The 23,444-nt window shown below is 36.6% G+C and overlaps 1 protein-coding gene across 3 annotated transcripts in view; it reads right to left on the reverse strand.

Annotated features, from left to right (window-relative positions):
• Positions 1–11,223: 11,223 nt before the first annotated feature.
• Positions 11,224–23,444, reverse strand: part of Cntn5 (contactin 5) — a 1,203,203-nt gene continuing 1,190,982 nt past the window's right edge. For all 3 annotated transcript variants that reach the window (XM_045146290.1, XM_045146292.1, XM_045146289.1), the window contains 2 exons: positions 18,827–18,995; positions 11,224–14,065 (listed from right to left, as the gene is read on the reverse strand). In XM_045146290.1, the coding sequence (XP_045002225.1) occupies positions 13,965–14,065; positions 18,827–18,995 (270 nt within the window). In that variant the 3' untranslated portion in view covers positions 11,224–13,964. The remainder of the gene's footprint in view (positions 14,066–18,826; positions 18,996–23,444) is intronic.

Genomic DNA, 23,444 nt, shown 5'->3' on the forward strand with positions numbered 1-23,444 from the left:
CTAGATTGACATGATTAGAAGTTCCTCAGGCCGGGCGTGGTGGCGCACGCCTTTAATCTCAGCACTTGGGAGGCAGAGGTAGGAGGATCGCCGTGAGTTCAAGGCCACCTTGAGACTCCATAGTCAATTCCAGGTCAGCCTAGGCTAGAGTGAGACCCTACCTCGAAAAACCAAAAAAAACACACACACAAACAAAGAAGTTCCTCAGGTGAGTATTCCTTCATCAGGGGCTCAGTGTGACCACATGAATAATGAGTTTTTGACTGTAGTAGGATTTAGGGGTATGCTTAGATTAAGCATCTTAAAAAGGCTATAAGATATGAATTCAATATTCTATTCCAGAGATTTGTTTTTGACTTATTGATCTTATAAATTCACAATGTTTCCTTACTGACTTAAACATGGATGATTACTTCACTGTTAGTCTGAAGGCTCCTCAATGAAAGGAAAGCCCCTGCCATCAAGTACTTAATGCCAGCCTATCTGTCTATATCTATGTCTATCTCTATCTCTCTATCTCCATCTCTATCTAATCTATCTCTATCTCCATCTCTAACTCTATCTCTATCATCTATCTATCTATGTATCCATCCATTATCTATCTATCTAACTATCTATCTATGTAACTATCTATCTATGTATCATCTATCTATTTGCATTAGACTCCTATCAACTGGAGATAATTTGAATGATAGACACTCTTCTTATGAATTTGCATTCCATAAATTAGGCTGAGAAGCAATAGGATTCCAGTTTGACAGATGATTTCTTGGGAGAGTGAGATATAAATTTGTTATAAATTGAGCTGTAAGGTTAAGTCCTCATTTTTACAGTAATAATGAATGTCTTATGTATTTATTGTCTAATCTGTTACTTATTCTTAAAGTTTTGGTGTTGTTTTGTTCATATTTTCTATTTGAATAAATGTGAGCTAATATCTGGTTATGGTTTTGGTTTGCATTTCCCTGAGAATTTACAATGTTTATGCTTTAATTTTTTTTTTATTTATTTGAGAGTGACAGAGAGAGAAAGAGGCAGATAGAAAGAGAGGGAGAGAGAGAATGGGCATGCCAGGGCTTCCAGCCAATGCAAACGAACTCCAAATGCGTGCTCCCCCTTGTGCATCTGGCTAACGTGGTTTCTGGGGAATCGAGCCTCGAACTGGGGTCCTTAGGCTTCACAGGCAAGTGCTTAACCACTAAGCCATCTTTCCAGTCCAATGTTTATGCTTTTATATAACATTACCCATTTGTATGTCTGCAGAGAAATATTTATTCAAATACTTTGTTCATTAGCAAAAACATAAATTGTTTGTTCTTATATCTAACTATTATTTTGGATTTATGCACGTTATTGTGTGTGCACATGTATGTATTTGTGTGTATGAGTATGGAGGGCAGAGGACAACCTCCAATGTTTTTCAGAAATGACATCCATCTTTTTTGAGAGAGGGACTTCTCATTGGTTTGGAGCTTGTCAGTTATGCTGGAGTGGCTGGCTAGAGATCATCAGGGTTCTACCTGTTTCTGCCTCTCCCGTGTTAGGATTATAAACAAGCAACACCAAGCTGCATTATTTGGTGAATATTGGGTGTCAATTTCCATCCTCATGCTGACAAGGTGGGCACTTTACTAAGCTATCTTTCCAGACCTATTTTTAATTGCTTATTTACCATATTTACTACTGAGTTATTTGAACTTCTAATATACATTGGATACTAACCCTTTAACAGATATGTTATCTGACAAAACTTTATCCCATTCTGTAGATTATTTCTTTACTCTTTGCTTATAGACACTGTTTAGTTTGATGCAGTCTCATTTATGTATTTTTACTTTTGTTTGTGCTTTTGGGGTCATGTCCAGAAATAATCACTGTTTCTTTATGTTTTCCTCTTTTACTTTTACAGTTTTAGATCTTAAATTTATATTATTCATCCATCTTTCATTTATTTCTGATTAGGACAAAGGTCAATATCTACTTTCTCCAGTACAGTAAATTGAAGAGACTATCCTTTTCTCATTGTGTATTCTTGACACCTCGAATCAATTCATACACACACACAAAATCCATGGGCTTATATCTGACTTCTTTCCATGAGTCTGTGTGACTTCTTTTGTCCAAGCATCACGCTATTTCTATCACTAGAGCTTTAAAGTACATATAAAGTCAGAGTGTGTGTGATGTCTCCAGCATTATTCCTTTTGTCTAAGATTATTTTGGTTAGTTAGGATATTATGATTTTATATAACTTTTAAAATATTTTAAAATTTCTATGTAAAATGTCATTGGAATTTCTTTTTTTAAAGAAGAATCTTTTTTTCATTTTGTTTATTTTTTTATTTATTTGAGAGTGACAGACAGAGAGAGAAAGAGGCACACATGCATACACACACAGAGAGAAGGAGAGAGAGATAGTTAGAGGGAGAGAGAGAGAGAGAGAGAGAGAGAGAGAGAGAGATTGGACACATCAGGGTCTCCAGCCACTGCAAATGAATTCCAGATGCATGTGCCACCTTGTGCATCAGGCTTATGTGGATATGGGGAAATTGATCCTTGAACCAGGGTCCTTAGGCTTCACAGGCAAGCACTTAACCACTAAGCCGTCTCTCAAGCCCATCACTGGAACTTCCTGATAAAGAATAGATTTACTTTGTAGATTGCGTTAGGTAGCATGAATATTTTAATAATATTCTTCCGGTCCATGAACATGGGATATCTTTCTATTTCTTTAGGCACGTGATTTATTTGCACAACTATAGCCATGTCCCCATTATTTCTCATGTGGTGTGCTCAATAGCTTTTTTTTTTTTTTTTTTTTGGTGCTTTTACATTTATTTTCAACCTGTACTATTGTTTCTTGATAGAAATTCTCAGCAATTCTTTAGAAGCATAACTCTTATCATTTTGCTACTTTTCTCAAACCCCTTACAAAAGAATGCTTTAAAATGTTTTGGCTGAGGGCTGGAGACATGGCTTAGTGGTTAAGTGCTTGCCTGTGAAGCCTAAGGTCCCTGGTTCGAGGCTCAATTCTCCAAGACCCACCCTAGCCAGATGCCCAAGTTGGTGCATGCATCTGGAGTTTGTTTGCAGTGGCTGGAGGCCCTACTGAGCCCATTTTCTCTCTCTTTCTCTCTCTCTTTATCTCCCTCTGTCTGTTGCTCACAAATAAATAAATAAACAAAAATTAAAAAAAAAAGTTTTGGCTGAGAACTTAAGGCACAAAAAAATACAGACAGGAGTTGATAGATGGAACATCAATTTGTATTTAAATAATAAATATGACAAACCAAGTATATCATTCTAAAATACAACAATTACACTGGGCAGAGAGACTCTTGAAGAGGATTTTGGAATACAACTTCTCTGGAGAGAACATGGCTGCAAGTGACTGCTTCCCAATTGTGTAGTGTGGGCTCCTCAGTGAGGCTATTCTGAGATCTTGATATGTGACTCTTAAGAGAACACATGACATGATATACATTATTACCACTGCAGTGAAAGCTGTGAAGCTCTGAAATTGGGCAGCTTTGCTGCTGAAGCCAAACTTACTGTGTTTGGCTTGGTTTATGTAGACATAGTTTCATAAGTAAGTATGTTTGTATTTCCCCTAGACTTGATGTAGGCCATGTCCAAAAGCATTGCCTCAAGTAATTATAGGAGTGAAGAAAGCACATCTCCACTGACACAGAAATTGGCATTAAGTGGTCCAGTGGGCTGGCTAAGGATACCACAGGAGAGTCCGTGATGCAGGAATCAGTGTTAAATACTTGATAAACTCATAAAGCAGGGAGACTTTATACATAGCTAGTAGATAAGGGAGTTTTCTTGGGCTCCTTACTTATCTTTCCTGATCCTTCTTGAATTCAGTCTGATCAGAAGCTTAGATTGAAAAACACAGAAAAGGATAGTGACAGTTTAGGGAAAGAGAAGGCTGAAGAACTTTCTTGCGTAATTGACTACTCATTCACAGAAGCTCAGGAGATTTTTAACTTGAAAGCAAGTTGGGAAATTTTCTACTCTGCTTCTTGATTACTTAGCTAGTGAAATGAGGCAATGATTTTGTGAGATAAGATAGCCACAGGACTCATCATCATGATGGGTCAGTTGTGGATCTACTTAGTCTTCATGAAGTTATTAAGGAATAGAGGAGCAGCTTTCTCGAGAGTAGAAGAGAAATACAAAATGACTTTCTGATTAAATTCTGAAGGCTATGCCTTCTAACATACCAGTCTATTTGTTTGAAGTATCAGGACATTAAAAAAAAAAAAAAAAAAAAATTGACAGTACTCAGCTGCTCTGACCTCATGCTTGCTATCCGCTCTAACTTCTTGCTCATAACTCTACCAACACACCAGCTTTCATTTCTGACTGATTCCTTTCTTTCCTTCTTTACGAGATTCATACCATAGCATGAAAGCCAGCTCTTCGGTGATTTAGCAGATGATAGCAGTGAAGTGGATCATAGAATATGTTAAAGCTGAGTTTTGAAGCAACTAGCTCTATCAAATGACAGAAGACCAGGCAATAGAGAGAATATATGAAGTCAGTATGGGGCATATACTGCTTGCCTGTTCCTTCCTATTGTAAAGAACACTGCCTTTTGTCTTAATCTAAGAGATACTTTAGTCAGAAACCACATTAGGATTATGGAGGACATTAAATTGCTTATCTATTCCTTAAGAAACTCCAAACACATCCTCTTCACTCTCTCCTTCCAAGAGCAACATGTTGGATCTTAGGACGGGTGAAAGAGTAAGCAACATGGCTGGAAAAATATAAACTATGTCAGATCATGAGGTTTTTCACAAAATACTAAAGCAGGTGGAATTTATATTGAAAACTCCCTATACAGAAGGAATTTGATTCAAGAAAGTGCCATGTTAGTTTCTTTTTTTTCCTGAAGTGCCTGTTTGATAGCAGTTTTCACTGTTGAATTTGAGGTTATTGAAGATGGAGAAAAGACTAGTCAAGAGTCAATTGAGAAATAACAAGAAGTCAGCTATGGAAGGTGATATTTAGAACAGATGAAAGGGGAATAACTACTAAAGAATCATGATGTCATGGCATGTGGACAGTGAGTGCTCCTGTTACTGGCATGTGTGATCACTGCCAAAGGCCAGAAATACTAAAAGGCAAAGAACAGCAGTGGAGGTGTTTTCAGCTGGTGCACCCTTCAGAAGTTGAAGACACAGAGCTGGGAAGCACTGGAAATACTGCACAGGGGCTTAAGCGAGATCAGGAGTTAGAGATTTTGATTTGGAGAGCCATAGCATTGCAGGTTGTTGAAGTCCTGCCAGTGAATGAGTCCCCTAAGGACCGGTAAGGGGTAAGACAGGTAGTCAAAAAACAAACCAAGAAACATTAGCAGTGGGCATGTTGCTCATATTTGTTGGGAAGAATAGCTGAGTGAGACAGAAGAAAAATAAAGAAGGAATAATTACAGAAATAAAACAACGAGTCAAAGATATATTTTCAAATGAAAATTAATTTTTATCATCTTAGTAATTAAATTTTAAAATAGTCATTGAGAACATTAACAGATAATGCAGAGTATGTATGCAAGAAATTTTACTTAGATTAAAATTTTGGAACCAGGTGTACACTGTAACCTTAGCTCGTGGGAGGCTGAAGCAGGAGGATAGTCTCCAGTTTGAGAATAGCCTGGGCTGTATAGCAAAATTCTGCTTCAAAAAGACATGCAAAAAGTAGTAATAGCAAGTCCAAAATAAAATTTCATTTATAGAATTTGATAATAAATAATATTTAGCAAAATTTAGGTCTTAAATTCTCTTATTTCACATAGATAATTTATTGATTGTTCCTTATGATGACTCAGAAATAAAAGCCATAAAGAAGTCACTACAATGTTCAAATACATTAGAGTTATATTTTGAATTTGAACATTTGCCTCTGGTAGCATAGATTTTCTTCCAAGAACATTTTGCTTCTTCCCATTTTACGTCTTGTGACATTTATTTTGAAATGTCTCACTGAGAAAAAATTTAAACAAATAAAAGTAGAGAAAATCCTACAATATCTTATAGATTTAGTTAACAATCTTTTGCCATACTGTTTAATTCTTTGAAAATATTTAACCTTTCCTCCCTCCTTTTCATTTCCCTTCCTTTCATCATAGTAATGATTTAAAGTAAATGTCTGCTATCATGTAATTTCATACCTTGTTCTAATATATTATGTATAAAAAATAACCACAGAGTCCCTTTTATGTAACAAAATAGCCTGGTCACTTAGAAACAATTACTAAGAATGTTTTTATTTTAATTAAAATTCAGATAAAGCCAACCTTTTCTGTTGTTCTAAACTGTGCATGTGTGTATACACATGGTGTGGTGTGTATGTGGTATATGCGCGGTTGTGTGCAGGTGCATGTGTCCCATGTGCTTTTGGGGCCAGAGGAGACCATCAGGTGCCCCTCATTCCACGCATCATCTATGCGTTCCTTGAGACAGAGTCTCTCACTGATTGTGGAACTTGTCGTTTTAGAGAACACCAGTGAGTCTTTGTCTTTGCTCCCACAGAACTGAGGTTGCAAACATGCATGGCCTCATGCAGAAGTTGGCATGCTCACTGGGAAGTTGAACTAAGGTAGTCTCAGCACCCCTCAGGCCTTCAGGCTTGCTTGCACAGGAAACACTTACCTGCTGAGCTATCGCTCCAGTCCCCGTTCTTTTAGTTTCTTTTAAAGAGGAACCTTTGTGTTGTCATCCTCCCACATTATAATGAAACAATCTGTCATTGTCCTGAAAAATGTTTCACATTGTAGATTTGGTGAATTACTTCTCCACAATGTCATATAATGTTAGTATTTCTTATTTCCTATGCTTTCTGTATCTGATAGAAATTGATAAAAATAGTATTTAGGTTTATTTTTTAATCATGTATGCTTATGGGAATATTGTAAACTTTATGTCATATCAGTTTGGTGATAATGTGTGGTTGACCAAGTTTCAATGATGTTAAAATTAATTAGTAGGTCCAAATGGTAATCCAAAGTCAAATTCCTCATCAGTCTTTTGTGCAATGATCTTTCTTAGCATCTATTGACAAATTTTGCCTGAATCAATATTTCATTACAATTTAAAATGATGATTTTCCTAATTTCTTATTGTCCATGTGCTACTGGGAACATTTTCAAGATGGATGTCATGCCATGACTCTATTTATTCAAGTTTCTTGCTTTCTGGCTCGTAGGATAACATAGCCTTGTACAATCCTTGCCTCAGACCTTGATTTCTCTCAAGACCTATGGTTCCCTTTAATATAAAATAGGTGCTATTTCAAGTTCCCTAGCAAAAATTTTTGGTGCAGCCTCAGAGCATTGTAACTAGGAACAAGTGAGGCAGGAAAGATTAGAATAGGCAAGTAGATATGCCCTCAGTTTTCATCACACTTTATATGCTGAGCTTTGATGGAACCATATCTTTGTCAAATGTGCCTTCATGGCCATGTCTCTCCATCTCCTGGTAGGCTGCAGGAAGAACCATGCTTTGGAGAGAAGGAAACACACTGATTTTTTTTTTCTCTGTTTCTCTTCTGTGTTTACCCACCAAAGACTAAGCTTTGTGTATGTCTGCATTGCATCTGTCCATTTTCCTCAGAGCTGATGAGATGACTAAATCTTGGCCTTGGATTATGATATCATGACTGAACCCTGTCTGGCTAGCCTTGTTTTGAGTGACGGACAAACACTAATGCAGGTGCTCTGGGCCACACAGTGCTTGTTACCAAGCACTAGGACTGAGTCTACCTAAAGGGACCTTATCAACTTGGTGGCAGCTGAGGTGGGACATGTATTTCATCACAGTCTACAAAACATATTAGATCCAAGAGAATGTGGAGAGGTTCCTAAGATTTGTTTAATATGGAAAAGTGCATTTATAATTGTAATTTTATTTTATTATGCAAGTTTATTTATGTGTATGTGTGTGTTTGCATGCGCATATACACATGTGTTTTTGTGTCTATGTGTGAGTGAATCAGGACCTCTTGCCACTGCAAATGAACAACAGGCCCTTGTATCACTTTTTGTGTCTGGGTTACATGGGTAACATTACAATCAACTAGGAATGGCAGCCTTTGCAAGCAGGCACCTTTAACTGCTAAACCATCTTCCCAGGCTAAAATTATAATTTTAAGAGCTTAGAGCTGGTCCTTCCAAACTTTTCTTTTTCTTCTTGGAATAATCTTAAAAGGCTCATTTTTTAGCAGCTTAATAGAAAGTATGTGTTGGATTGTACTTGGTTAGACCTCGCTAGGTAGGATGCATTAATTTAGTCACATTCTGTTAGTGTAAACTCAGAGATTTTCCACACTGAAGCCCAAGAGCAGCTGAAGCGAGGCTGAGCTGCATTCCCCGGGAGAGGAGGAGGAGCAGGCGTGGTGAGCCAGCTTTGGCCACATAGGAAAGAACTAGTGTTGGACTATTTCTAAACTATGGTGGCTTGCTATCTTAAGCAATTATCAGTTCCTGTTAGAAGTTAATATGCAACCTGCTACAGAGGTCAGTGATGACAGAGTGCCAGATGTTTGGCCAGATGTTATATTTATGGTAACCTATGTGGGTTTATTCAAAATGAATGAAGAAACAATGCAGGAAATTGGTTTTCTCTGAGTATACTACTGACCTATATCTCTGATTCATTTTTTAATTCTATGATTTTCTTTATATTTATTAGTTGTGATTATCCCATAAAAGGAAAGTATTTGCATTCTATCAGTTATGTGGCTATGCTGAAACATAATTTTTACAGAAAAGATAGGATATATTCTTAGGTATTTCTTTTTTTGTAGCAATTCTCACAAGGGATTTTCCTGTGACCTACAAAGATACACGTGTGATGTGGTGTGGTGTGATACGGTGGTTGTGGTGGAGGTGGTCGTGTTGGTGGTGGTGTCTGTGTGCATAGTGCTAGGCGAGCATGGGGTTTAGAGAGCTGAAGTGTTTCTACCCATGAAAGTCAATGTTTTTATGTCAAAGGTGTCCCACCCTAATGGAGCAAGGCCAACAATAGGAAGTTCCAGGTTCATTTTGTGTGCGTCCTCTCTGAAGACATAAGTCAGTCATTTCTTCAAGAAAACATTGACTCCTTTTCATGATATTGGCATGGGAGACCAGAGCATGGGAATTATGTGTGCATTCTTTTTATTGCACATCAAAGTTGCTCATTTTTATGATAGTACTTTTTTCAGTGAACAATGCTAGAAAACAGATTCTTTTAAGAAAAAGGTTTAATAAATTATGATTTTATGCTGACATTTCTAGATTTAAAGTTACAGGCTGTATTTAACTTTGAAATTTTCTCCAGGTATGTTGGTGATATCTATAATCCAGCTGTAACTGAAGCTCTTGGGGGGCAGCAGCAGGAGGACCAGGAGCTCATGATCATCCTTGGCTGCACAGAAGGTTCAAGACCAGTCTAAGTTATGTGAGACCCAGTCTCCAATGTTATATATGTATATATGTATGCATATATATCCTCTTGAACAATTATTGTTTTTAATATTCATATATTGCTAGTTCAAATATAGTAACATCTAGATCTTTTATCATAATAAGACCACTGAGTATAAATTAAGGTAGTGTGCATATCTGTATGTGTATATGGTCTTCAAGGAAGTATGTCTCTTTAGAGATATACTATCAAAATACTAACTTGGAATACTTATCTATGCTCTTTTAATTGTTGTTAATTCTTCCATAAAGAAATAAACAACTTAGCAGCCCACTTGTTAACAAATATTGATGTATATTTAACTTTGCTCTCCCAGTTCCCCACTTCTCACTTTCTAGAGGGTGTTTAGTTTTTCTTTTTTTTCTGTTGGTTTTATTTTATTTTAAACTTATTATTTATTTGACAGAGAAAGAGGGAGGGGGGGGAAGAGAGAATGGACACACCAGGGCATCCAGCCACTGCAAACAAACTCCAGATACATTTGCCCCCTTGTGCATCTGGCAAATGAGGGTCTTGGGGAATGGAACCTGGGTCTTTTGGCTTTGCAGGAAATGCCTTAACTGCTAAGCCATACCTGCATCCCTGTTGGTTTTATTTTTAAAGTAACATAACACACTTATATAGATCCTAAGCCAGGACTGATATAGTAAGTATGCTGAAGGGGAGCTCCCTTCACTTTGGGCCCATGTCCCATTCTTTCTGTTCTTAAGTGACCACTTGCATCAGTCATTATTTAGATTTTCCTTCCATTTGTTCTTGAGTATGTTACAGTATGCATGCTTGTGCTTTCCTCCTCACGCTTGAAGGGGGCACATAAACATATGTTATGTTATGTAACATACATAAACATATGTATGTTATGGACTGCTTGTTTATTCCCATAGCCACACAGGTTTTCTAGTCTCTCTTGGAGACACATCCCTAGGTATGGGCTTATTAGTTCAAAGAGTAAAGTCAAGCAACATTACACCATTTTACCAGAAATTGCCAAAATCCCTTCACTGGACTCATATCATTTTGTATTGGAAAAGATTTTTACAGCAGCTTCTCCAGTGTATTGTCTACTGAGTCACAGCTCAGAGATGTGGAGTCTCAGAGGTGCTGATGACTAGCCAGCTGTGAGAGGCATATTTGTCAGGAAACTTTAAAGCCTGCTTTAAAAGTAAACCCAATTTATTCCTCACTTGATATGTTCTGGGCATTGTGCTAGCACTGGGGACAGAAATCCCAAAATGGACATAATATATTCTCCTCTGCATGAGCCTAGAGTCAGGCATATAGTGGAGAAACATCTATAGGTAAGTATATCATGTGGTAGTTGGTACATAGAGATGTCCCCCAATGGACCTAAGGAGGTACAAAAGAGAAGAACTGGCTTTAAGAACTGTATATGGGATAGAATGTGAGTGACTATTACTAATCAAAAAAGGAAAAGTGTGCATTTTACACATTTTCTATAGAACTGCTTTCCTGAAAGTCCACTTTCCTGAGGGGGGGAGAAAACAACAACTCATGAATGTTATTTTGAGCTTCTTCCATCTCTGCCTGTTTCTTTGCTTATTTTATTCGTAAAGAGCACATTTTAAGTCTGCACTGCCACAGATATCTATAGAAACTTTTGATCCTAAAATAATAGCATGCAGAGTCCTAGAAAAAGGTATTTTCAGTGTGAAACTGTTATTGCCCTCATGAGCATTCTTTGCTCTGCCTGAAATCATGCCATTCATGTAGTTGACAGGAGAAAAGATAAAAGTCAATAAAAACAGAATTATTTATTAAAAAGATCTAATGTTACAAGAACAGTACACAGAACTATTATCTGACTGTGCCTTCCACATGTTATATACCATTATATATAGTATATATACAGATTGTATACAATATATTTAACGGTTTGACATGGATCCCACAGTACCTTTAGTAAGATATGCAAAACACTTGCTTTCATGAAATTTCTAATAATAAGGAGTGCTGTTGGCGTTATAATTCAATTGACATTATACAAAAATACAGTCTCTGTAGTGAATTAAGACTGTGTGGTTACTATTTCATCCAAGAAAAAAATTCACTAAGTACTGTAGCTGAAAAATAATGTACCTTCAGAAGGAATGCTGTCTGCTTTCTACAAAATAACAAATGTGTAATATGTAAGTACACAAACATTGAAAACAAGTTTTGTAAATAGGTCCATGATGCAAAATACATATTTTGTGGATGTTGAGTAAAAACCTCCCCTATCTGATTTCTGTAAGAATACATCAGACATTCTATATGTAAATATCCTGGCAGAATCCACAAGGTACTTAGAAATATTGGTCAATCTTAATTTTCTTCATAGTGGCATTTGATTTTACTGGGGGTTGTTTTATTATAAGAATTTATAAAAGATGATTATTCTTTAAGTATTTTAGTAAATCTATGATAGAGTGTCATAGCAAATGAAGAAAATGTTTCAATGCATCAAATATGAAAGATGTTTCTTAGTTTTAAACAGCCTGTACTTTTTTCTGATTCATGATTTGCATTTGCAGGTCACCTCAGACTTGGTAGAGCTTCCATTTTGCTAGTAATTAGTGTCTTTCTACTCCAGCCTCTTCTGTCCTGCCAAAGGTGGTATTCAGAAAAAGCCACTTGGCTATCACTACAGTTCTTAGGTTGAATTATCATTGGGTGTAGTATGTCTTATCATCTATATCAAGTCCCTTGTAGTTTGCTTAGAGGTGTCTTGGCTACAGATATCTCCAAGTAGAATATGAGTAATTGACATGTAGAAGCCCGTAGCTATGAGAAGAATCTCATAGATAACACAGAACAGAGATCTCTCATCTCCCTTGTGATTCTGCAAGGACAAACCTTTAGAGTCAATTTGAGCTCAGTGTTATAATAACATTTGTTTGTTATTAAAGATGCAAACAGTTAATAGGTTTTTATACAAAGAAAAAGGAAAAGATGAAAGTAATTTTTGTCCTCATATCAACAACAAGCTAGTATCTCTGGGCTCTTCTCTGGAAAATGCAGTTGCAGTGCTTATCTTCACACACACTTACAAGAGTGGTATCCACTCTGAACACCCTCATGTCTGTAAGAATGTTTGTGTGCAGCTGATGCTATAATGGTGTAGACTTCACCTTGCTTAGATTAAGCTTGCTTCCTCACATTGGCAAGGGACATTACCTCTGAAGCCACAAATAAAGTTATGCATGTTTCGTTAGACTAGCTGAGTCCCTAGAATGAAGACATTTTCCGACAGATTCATTTAAAAATTCCATTTATCTAGTATATCCTCTTTATTTTAATAGTTGGCAGGATTGTGCAAGTAGCATGTGTTTTATAGAAGTGTCTGAAAAAATTGATTATTTTGCTTGAGCCTTTTTTTGTGTGTGGTTTTTTGAGTTAGGGTCTCATTCTAGTCCAGGCTGACCTGGAATTAACTATGTAGCGTCAGAGTGGCCTCGAACTCACAGCAATCCTCCTACCTCTGCTTCCCGATTGCTAGGATTAAAGTCATGTGCTACCACACCTGGATGCTTGAGCCATGTTAATTTACAGATAACATGCTACTTTATTTGCACAAAATTTTCTTATTCTTAAAATTATTTGCAACTAGAAGAAAGCTATGCACTTAATTCCAACAGGACAGCTCAGTCTCATATTCAACATCTGTTTTTAAAGTTAACACCTTGGCTTGCATGTCATTGTAGTTTTCAGGGAATGTATATTTTTTGTAACTTTATCTTTAGTCATTAAAAATAAACCTATAAAGTGTTTGCTGCTTGATAACATACTACTTGATGAAAACTGATGAATTAATTTGGATTCACTTTCCATTTGCCTTATACTAATAGAAATGGCTTGTCCCCTGCATTAATATATTGCTCTAGGGGTTCATATGGAACAGCAAGCCTATGGAAAGATTTTTCTATTTTGTTATGCAACCACACAATAGTTTGAGGATGTGTTTGTGTATTTAATCTATAGTGGACCACATAACTGAAATGTGTTTTCTTATCTTCTTCTTGTTTGGCAATTGGAATAGCCAGATTTAGTGAAAACTCAAAAGACACCAGACTCAGAGTCTTAAATTTTTTTTCTTCTCGGTTTTGTATTTGTTTTGAAACAGATCTTTTGGAGTCTGCTTACTTAACAAATGGATGGCACACACTCAGAGTCCTCAGATACAAAATCAAATTCCAACATATTAAAAAATTAAGAATACATTTGACAGAAATTACCTTTGCTTATAAAAATTCATTACATACAATCTGCATATTTTTATTGGACCAAGAACTGTCCTCTTCACTTACAAAAATCAAAGAGAAACCTGATGGATAAGTAATATCCCCCCCACCTCCCAAGCTCCTGTAAGTGCACCATGTGTGTTCCCAGGTGTTTAAAGCTCATTTCAGGATCCTGGGTCTCCATTTACACTACATCGCTCCACCGCTGATCTCATGCTAAACAAAGAAAAGCTAATGGACTCAGCAGCTTTCACCAGGAGTTGGAAGGAAGTATCAATGCCAAGAACAGTGTTACTGATGATGTCGCAGAGAGACTGTGCAGGCTTGATTGAGCGCTAGTGATTTTGCCACCTGTGAAAAAAGAGTGAGACAAATCATCTTGATAAGTGTTGTTCCTGGGATGCTGGATAATGATGAGTGCTCTGCTTGTGAGCAGAAACATTGTCTGGGGTCTCCACCCTTACACAGTATGCAGGAACATTGTCTGAGGCCCCCACCCTTACACAGTGCACAGAAACATTGTCTGAGGTCCCCACCCTTACACAGTGTGCAGAAACATTGTCTGAGGTCTCCACCCTTACACGGTGCTTAGAAGTGTATCTGTGACCCTGTGTTGAAAGGCTGTCATGTTTAGCAATCAGGTCTAACCAGGAGAACTGGTGAAACTTCCACCAGTGATGTATTGGATGGGAGTATCTCTAGTTCAGTTCAAGATTTGAAAATGAAACAATTTTATATAGTTCAAGCAACAGAACAAAAATTAAGTGAAAAGTGAAAAGGATGATGAAATCATACTCATTTCCTCTAATTATAAAGGTTAATTAAAAAAAAATTTCATTGCATTTAGGAAGAAGATGTAGGAGGATGTCCATGAGTTCAAGGCCATCCTGAGACTACAGAGTGAACTCCAGGTCAGTCTTGGCTAGAGCAGGACCATACCTTGCAAAATCTAAAGAAAAAAATTACTTATTGTATTTATGAGTCTAATATTCTTTCAGGTGAATAGGCTTACATTCTAAATTATCATGCGACATTTGGTAAAGAAGAATAAACTTTCATTGTTCTTATTATACCCAGGAGATGTTGTTTTTCTTATGATCAAGGTACTATATACAGTTAAATGAATTAAGCTAACTGGTCAGACCTGATTGGTTTGAGATAGTTTTGATCGTTCCCCATGACCATGAATTATAGGGATGGCTCTTCATGCCAGAAGTCTTCTGAAATACCATCACAATTGATATTTAATAAGTTCTCACTATAAGCTAAGTACTGTAATAAGACCTTCACACACAGTATTTGATTCTCACAAGACTAGTATATGGTTAAAGTATTGCTCAGCTCCTGTTGCAGATGTGAGAAGTATAGCTTACAAGGACAGTAACTTGATTAAAGTACTGAGCTAACAATTAGTAGGTCTCAATGCTTAAAGTACTAAGCTAGTGATTAATAGGTCTGTGTGCTCTCATATATTGTTTCTCTGAAAATAGTGACTGATTTTAGCTGTAACCTTCAGCATAAGGATAAAATCACACAGTATTCAGTATCTTCTGTTACGTTGTTTTCTTCTCTCATTTGGCTGTCATGGGGTCATGAAAGTGAATTTTGCTAGAGAGATAATGACTCGGCATTCTTGAGAGCTAAAGACTTATACTTTTGGTAAATCACATGTACACACACACTTACATGCAAAATTGGCAGTCTTTATTTATTTAAAAAATTCATAACTCAGGAGTTTATGCATATTAGATCATGTTTAATAAGTTTCAAAATGTGTAAAATGAGATTATTGGGATGAATATGGTGAAATGTGAGTTGTAATAACAAAGAAAAATAGATAGCAGCCTTCTCTGTATGGCATATACATCCAAAATAAACAAGCATGTAAAGGCTTCCTTTCTCAAGCTGGGGAGGTGGCTCAGTGATTGAAGGTGCTTGCTTGTAAAACCTGTTGGACCAGTTTCAATTTTCCAGTACTCACATAATGCCAGGTGCTCAAAGTGGCACATGTATCTGGAGTTTGCAGTGGCAAGAGGCCTTGGCATGACAATTCTCTCTCTCTCTCTCTCTCTCTCTCTCTCTCTATCACATACATACAAATAAATATACTTTTTTCTTCAATTGTTCTCCACTTTAATTTTTTTCTTATTAGATATGGACATATTTTGTATGTAAACCTCACATGTTGGTACCATCCTTTCCTTCCTCCCTTCCCCTTTTCTGAAGAGGTCTTCCTTGTTGGGAAAGCAGGTTGGGGCAGCAGTCAGTTATGGGGGACAGACAATATCTCTGGGCAAAATGTCCCAACTTGTGGCTCTAATAATCTTTTTGCTTCCTCTTCTGCAAAATTCCCTGAGCCTAGTTGTGTGTGTTTTAAGTCTACTTGGAACAGATCATTCTGAGTGATCTCACACAACACAAATAAATACACTTTAAATTACAATAAAAAATTCATGTGTTTGAGATTAATTATGTTAAATTCACTCAAATGATGTTCTGATAAAATCATCTTACTTTTAGGATGCTAAGAAGGCTTTGTATCCCAAAATGTAAGTACAACACTAACTTTATTTTAGCATAGCTAAGTGAATAAATATAAGAAGGCTCCCTATCCTAAAATGTAAAGAAAATCCACACAGCTGCCTTGATTTTAGCATAGCTAAACAAATCAATCTCTCCCCAGCTATAAAAATATATAGCTGTTTGACCTGAACATATCAGGCATTTTTTTCCAGAATGTGATAAAAATTATACCAATCACTACTCAGGTTGTATGGGTCTAAAGTAGACAATACAATAAGATTTTACTTCAGGTAATGGGTTGTTCTGGCCAAAATGTTATTAACTAAAACGTAAAAGTTGCTACTGTTTTATAGATACTACAATTTATTTAAAGTATAAATGGGAGAATCAGATTCTTTAAAATACTTTCAAGATTGGAGCTGACCTTATTCAAGTGGCAGTTTGAGTTTGACTTGTTAGGGTTAAAAGGGACCTCCTAGAGTCAAAAAAATAAGGAAATTAACTCAAAATGTTGTTATAATGCTAAAATCAGAGAATGTATGGAAAACATTTCCTACACCTTGTGTATGATGAGGGCTTAGCAAATTCTTGCTATGGGTCATTATCAGAAATTGACTCTGATAAAGCAAGGAAGTGCTGAGTGGTCATCCCTTCCCCTAGGCAGAAAAAATAATCTGTCTTTCAAGGTGCTCTTGGAAGTTCCATCTCTTCACCTGACCAGTTTAATTGTAAATTAATTTATGCAAAGATTTCATCACCATTTTTGCTGTTAAAACAACACTTTCATTAAGAACAATCATAAACCATATTGTTTTTGTGTGACCTTAAGGTATTTCAAATATGAGATATTTTACCTGAATATCTAAGGATGTCATGTTTTCTCTATTATATGCACTTTCTTCATTTTTTCTTTTTGAGGGAGGGTCTCACTCTAGCCCAGGTTGACCTGGAATTCACTATGGAGTCTCAGGGTGGCTTCAAACTCATGGCAATCTTCCTACCTCTGCCTCCTAAGTGCTGGGATTAAAGGTGTGCAGCACCACACCCGGCTTTCTTCATATTTTTAATTTATTTGTTTGCAAGCAGAAATGGGTGGATGAGATAGAGAGAGAGAGAGAGAGAGAGAGAGAGAGAGAGAGAGAGAGAGAGAGAAAGATAATGGGTACACCAGGGCCTCTAGCCACTGCAAATGAACTCCATCCATGTGCCACTTTGTACATCTGGATTTATGTGGGTACTTGGGAATTAAACCTGGGTCATTAGACTTTGCAGGCAAATACCTTAACTATTGACTCAACTCTCCAGCCCCATTTTCTTCATTTAAAATAATTTTTGTTCTGTCAAAAATATAACCACATAATTCACTGATTACTATATTGCTGACAATTTATCATTCATGCTTAATTATTTTCTTTATATCATCCCTGACATAAAGAAGTGATATGTTAGATCTTAAACATTTCAGTGCATCACTCCTAAAAATAAGACATTTTCTTATATTAATACAATAATCTAAAATATGAAAATGATATTGTTTTATAATTATGTAACATACAAAGTCAAATAATATCACTCCATAACTATTTCATATTGTATTTTTTATTCAATAATTTAGGATTTGGAAGCCAGAGAGATGGTTCATATATAATACTTAGAGATAGGCCTATATAATTCATACTTCCACTTTCTTCTGTGACTACCTTGACAGAATGGCTACTTTCTTCCAAACTTTCTCCAAAAGGAGATAAAATCTCCCTTCTGTGTTGTTTTTTTTTCTTGCTAGTGTAATAACTGATTTCAGATAATGCATGTGGCCTTGGTGACACACATACCTATATGTGTTTGAATCCTTCCAGTTAGCAGCAGTGTATTCGGGCAAGTTAACTGCTTTCTGTAAAATAGGAAAAATGCCACCTACCTCATGAATTTTTCTTATATGAATAGAATGATGTTTGTAAAGGTTTTTTTTTAATAGTTTGTATTTTCGTTTATTTATTTATTTGCATCTGGCTTTACGTGGGTACTAGGGAATTGAACCCAGGTCATCAGCTTTACAGGCAAGTGCCTTAACTGCTGAGCCATCTCCCCAGCCCATGTAAAGGTTTTTTGATTATGTTTTACATACCGAGTGCTCACTAACACGAGTTATTGTTTCTAATAATACTATGATATATGCTATTTATCACTTGTTTAAATCAATAAATATTAGATTTTTAAATTTCAAAGCATCTCCTTTCAATTTCTCTTTGTTTCGCAGGACAATCATAATAAAGAGAAGTGGTTATGTCAAACTATTGCTAATATCAATGAAAAAGCAACATTCCAAAAACCATGGTCACTTACCAATTACATTGTGATTGGCCAAGGAATTTCACAAATAAGTATATTATGAAAACATTAAATACTTTTTGGATTTGTGGGAACTCTGTAGTCTTGAGTAAATTTCCATGATTCATGTTAAGAAAATTTGGGAGTAGAAGAGAAACATCTCAAAAAATCTCCAAATTATTCAATCTATCATTCAGTTTTGAGATTTATACCCTTTTGCATTGATGCCCATCAAACCATCCCTATTACATTAAAACTTACCTGAATATGAAGCTACCCTGATTTGGGAACTAGCGGTTCCATCCCCCCCCTCACTGTAGGCTCGAACTTCAATAATATAGACTCCAGCGTCTGGGAGGGGAAGGACTGCTTGAGGTTTCTGTGTCTCAATAACTTGACTGTTGCTGTGGCCCTCTTGCCTGTAAAAAACCTGTGAGAAATAACAGAAATGTAAATATTTGCTACTCATTTGAGGATTGGAGATATTTATTGACTATCTATTGCACATCATACTCTGGGCTAAGCATAGGGTCTGAGATACATAAGTATGTGGAGCATACTGTGATGGAAGTCTGCCCATGGCTATGCCAACACAGAAATAAAACACAATTCTGTTGGTGGGTTAAGGAATACTTTACAGAGGAGGCAATGCCTAAGCTAAGTATTCTTTTATTTTATTTTTAGAGAGAGGGAGGGAGGGGTTGAGAGAGAAAGAGAGAGAGAGAGAGAGAGAGAGAGAGAGAGAGAGAGAGAGAGAGAGAGAGAGAACTGGTATGCCAGGGTCTAAGCCACTGCAATAGCACTTCAGACACTTCCTCCACCTAGTGGGCATGTGCAACCTTACACTTAACCTCACCTTTGTGATTCCGGCTTATGTGGGATCTGGAGAGCTAAACATGGCTCCTTAAGCTTTGCAGGCAAGTGCCTTAACAACTGAGCCATCCTCTCTAGTCCTAAGGTAAATATTCAAAGATGAGTAGAAAGTCAAGAATGGTTACTCAGTAACTAAGAAACTGAGGCTGAAGACTGCTTATGAGTTCAAGGTCGGCTTGGGTTATGCTGTGTGAAACCCTGAAACAGTTATAAAATAAAATGAGAATAGAATGTACCAGTTGGAGAAGAATTCTAGATAGACATAAAAGAAGATACAAGTATATGTAAATAATAAGAAACCATGGCACTAGTTCTAGAACAGTAGGCAGTACAGAGTCAAGGCCAGGAAAAATATGCTTTTTTTCCTAGTTATTAAAGTGAATAGTAGACTGAAGGGGGGATGGTTGCAAGTTTTCCTTCAGATTGAAAGGAGTTAGGATAAAATCACTAGGCATTTAAAATAATAAATTAGTACAATATTGTCAACGTTCAACATTATAAAATATATTTTATTTATTTGTTTATTTGAGAGAGAGAGAAAGAGACAGGGAGAGAATGGGTGCACCAGGGCCTCTAGCCACTGCAAATGAACTCCAGATGCATATGCCCCCTGGTGCATCTGGCTTTCTTGGATCATAGAGAATCCAACCAGGATGCTTTGGCTTTGCAGGAAAAATGCCTTAATGGCTAGGCCATCTCTCCAGACCACTATTCAATATTTAAAAAAAAAATATTTTATTTATCCAGGCATGGTGGTGCATGCCTTTAATCCCAGTTCTCAGGAGGCAGAGGTAGGAGGATCACCATGAGTTGGAGGCCATTCTGAGACTACATAGTGAATTCCAGGTTAGCCTCTGCTAGAGTGAAACCCTACTTTGAAAAACAAACAAACAAAAAATTCACATACTTGCAGTGGCTAAGGCCCTGGCATACTAATTCTCTGTCTCTTGCTCCCTCTCACATAAATAATAATAATATTAAAAAGGTTGGAGAGATGGCTTAGTGTAAGGACCCAGCTTCAACTCCCCAGAACCCACGTAAGCCAGATGCACAAGGTGATACATGCACACAGGTGGCATGTGTGTCTGGAGTTTGTTTGTGGTAGCTAAAACCCTGGCATGCCCATTCTCTCTCGCTCTTTTTTTCTACCTCTCTTATAAATAATAAAAAATATATTTTATTAATTTATTTAAGAGAGAGAGAGAGAGAATGGGCATGCCAGGGCCTCCAGCCTTTGCAAATAAACTCCAGATCCACACACCACTTTGTGCATCTGGCTTTACGTGGGAACTAGGGTATCAACCATGGGTCCTTAGGCTTTGCAGGCAAGCACTTTAATCACAAAGCCATCTCTCCAGCCCAATAGTCAACCTTTTTAGTTTGAAGGAGATTTGCTTTCTGGTGAACCTGCATTTGGATAGTAGCAAAGTTAAGTTCATCTCTGGTGTCTTGCCATGATTGTATAACTAAACATGCATGTATGGTAATCAGAAGCATAGACCAGGACAGTATATTAAGATCAAAGGGGAGTTCAAGTGTTATCTTTGAGATCATGTGACTAGTTACGGCAGAAACTTCATTAGAAGGTCAGTGTTTTGAAGATCACTTTAAAGCTACTTTATTGCATTGATCTATTCTTATGATTTTTGTCTCCAATAATATTCTACTACAATTTGGGGGTTATAATAGTTCAAAGACACCAAATAAGAATTGTTTAAGTGCAATTTTATTAATTTTATTTTTTTATGCATTTTTATAATTGTTTATATTATGATTGTTTTGCATAATGGAAATAACTGTGCCCTGGTAGTCATACAAATCTGTATTCAAAACAAATTCCTACAGAACCAAACCAAACCAAACCAATCTCCTACACCTCTCTGTCTTGGCAAATTATTAACCTTTCACAACTTAAATTCTCTCTTCTGTTTGATAGAAATAATGGTACCTATTTCACAGTTCTTTCAGGAAAAACAGAATGTAATATACTTAGCATGGGACCTGGTTTATATAAGCTTAATAAGAGAAAGTCACTCCTTTTACAATTATTAACTGTCAATGGGGCTATGTTTCAATGTGACCATGAAAGATAAAATGACTTGAGAAGACAGACAGTGATATGTATTAGTAAATGTAATATATATTATATTTACAAACATATATAGTATACATATACTACATAGACATATATAGTATATCTATTCCTATCAAAATATGTTTTGAGGGCTGGAGAGATGGTTTAGTGGTTAAGGTGCTTGCTTACAAAGCCAAAGGACCCAGGTTCCATTCCCCAGTACCCACTTAAGCCAGATGTACAAAATGGTGCATGCTTCTGGAGTTTGTGTGCAGCAGCCGGAGGCCTTGTCATGCCAGTTCTCTCTCTCTCTCTCTCTCTCTCTTTCTCCCTCTTAAATAAATAAATAAATTTTAAAAAAATGTGTTTTGAGTTTGGGCTAACTTACAAAAATGAACTTAAAAAAACTTTTTTGAAGGGCAAAAAGATCACTTAGAAGTTAAATGCAAAGCCAAACAGCCAAGATTTGATTCCCCACTACCCAAATAGAGCCTGATGCACAAAGTCATATATGTACCTGGAGTTTGTTTCCAGTGGCAAGAGGCCATGGCATACCCATTCTTGCCTCTTTCCCTCTCTCTCTCTCTCTGTCTGTATGTTTGCAAATAAATAAATGTTATATTTTTAAATAAACTTTAGAAAAGCAGTATTTTAATATTTTGAAGTGTGAGTGCATATGATCCACCTTTGTCCTTTGGTAAGGAAAATACCCATCAGTTTTCATGGGCTTGAATGGCTTCAGGGTCTTTGCAGGTAAAGTGAATTCAGAGTAAAAGTATGCCATTCTATAAATTACATCTTGTGAAACTCTCTCTGAAAATAATGGCACAACAAAAGTGATGAGAGCATTACCACATATTTAGTGGGCCAAGCACATAGCTTGGAGATACATCAGTAAACGAGACCACATGGTCCCTTACCGTAACGATGATAACAGTCTAATACAGGGGCAGATAAGCAATGCAGTGAAGTGTGATGTGTGCTACAAGACAAAATATTTGGTGACCCTGTGTGTACAATGAGTACTTAGATTTAAGCAATAAGGAACATTTCCTCAAAAATGCCTATAGTGGTTTCTTTAAACTTAAATATGACAAATCTATCAGAATTTATGCACCTGATGTCTGCAGCACAGGCATGAATTACAATGTGATCATCTACATGAGGTAATTAGAAATCAAATTTATGAAAATGGGAATGTATGTAAATTGGTGAGGATTGGCAGGGTAATGACTGTTTTAAGAGGACACTCTTATTATGGTTCAATAAATTACATTTTTATGACAAAGAAAAATGTAGCCAGTAATGCATATCTAATGTTGCTATAAAATCCAGAGTTGAAGAAATATTGGTGGATCAGTTGAGATTTAGGAACAAAAGATGGAGACAGCAAAAAAAAAAAAAATCAGTTAATGTTTGCAGAAGGAGTTTGATGAAATGTGGCTTTTTGGGAATACATCCAGGAAGAGGTGGCACTATGTACTGGTGAGGAATACTAATTGAGTAAGTTCATAGTTAATCCTTGGTGCTTTGAAGAGTCTTGTCTCATTTTAAAGTCCTGACTTATTATAGATGAGTGAGAATAAGAAATGTAAAAAGACTATGGAGTTATCAAGATGTGTCAAAAATAGTTATTGACACAAAGGGGGCCAGGGAGTTCTTTGGCAATCTGGACATTTATAGACTGGCAGTTGCACTGACAGCTATCTTTGTGTGCAAAAGAAACTGTCTACTGTATGTCAAAACTCAAATTCTATTTAAAAAAACCAAGTGCATTCATAGAGATAGTCCTAAATAAAAATTTAATTGGTTCTGTGCTTCTTAAATGGAAAGGGAAATTCAATAGATACAAAGATAAAAGAATGTTGAGGCAAATGTTCTAACAATATAACAGAACACAGTTTTATTGCTTATGCATACAAGTACTCCTCA

Source organism: Jaculus jaculus, chromosome 3 (genome assembly GCF_020740685.1).
Source record: "Jaculus jaculus isolate mJacJac1 chromosome 3, mJacJac1.mat.Y.cur, whole genome shotgun sequence".
Taxonomy (NCBI): domain Eukaryota; kingdom Metazoa; phylum Chordata; class Mammalia; order Rodentia; family Dipodidae; genus Jaculus; species Jaculus jaculus.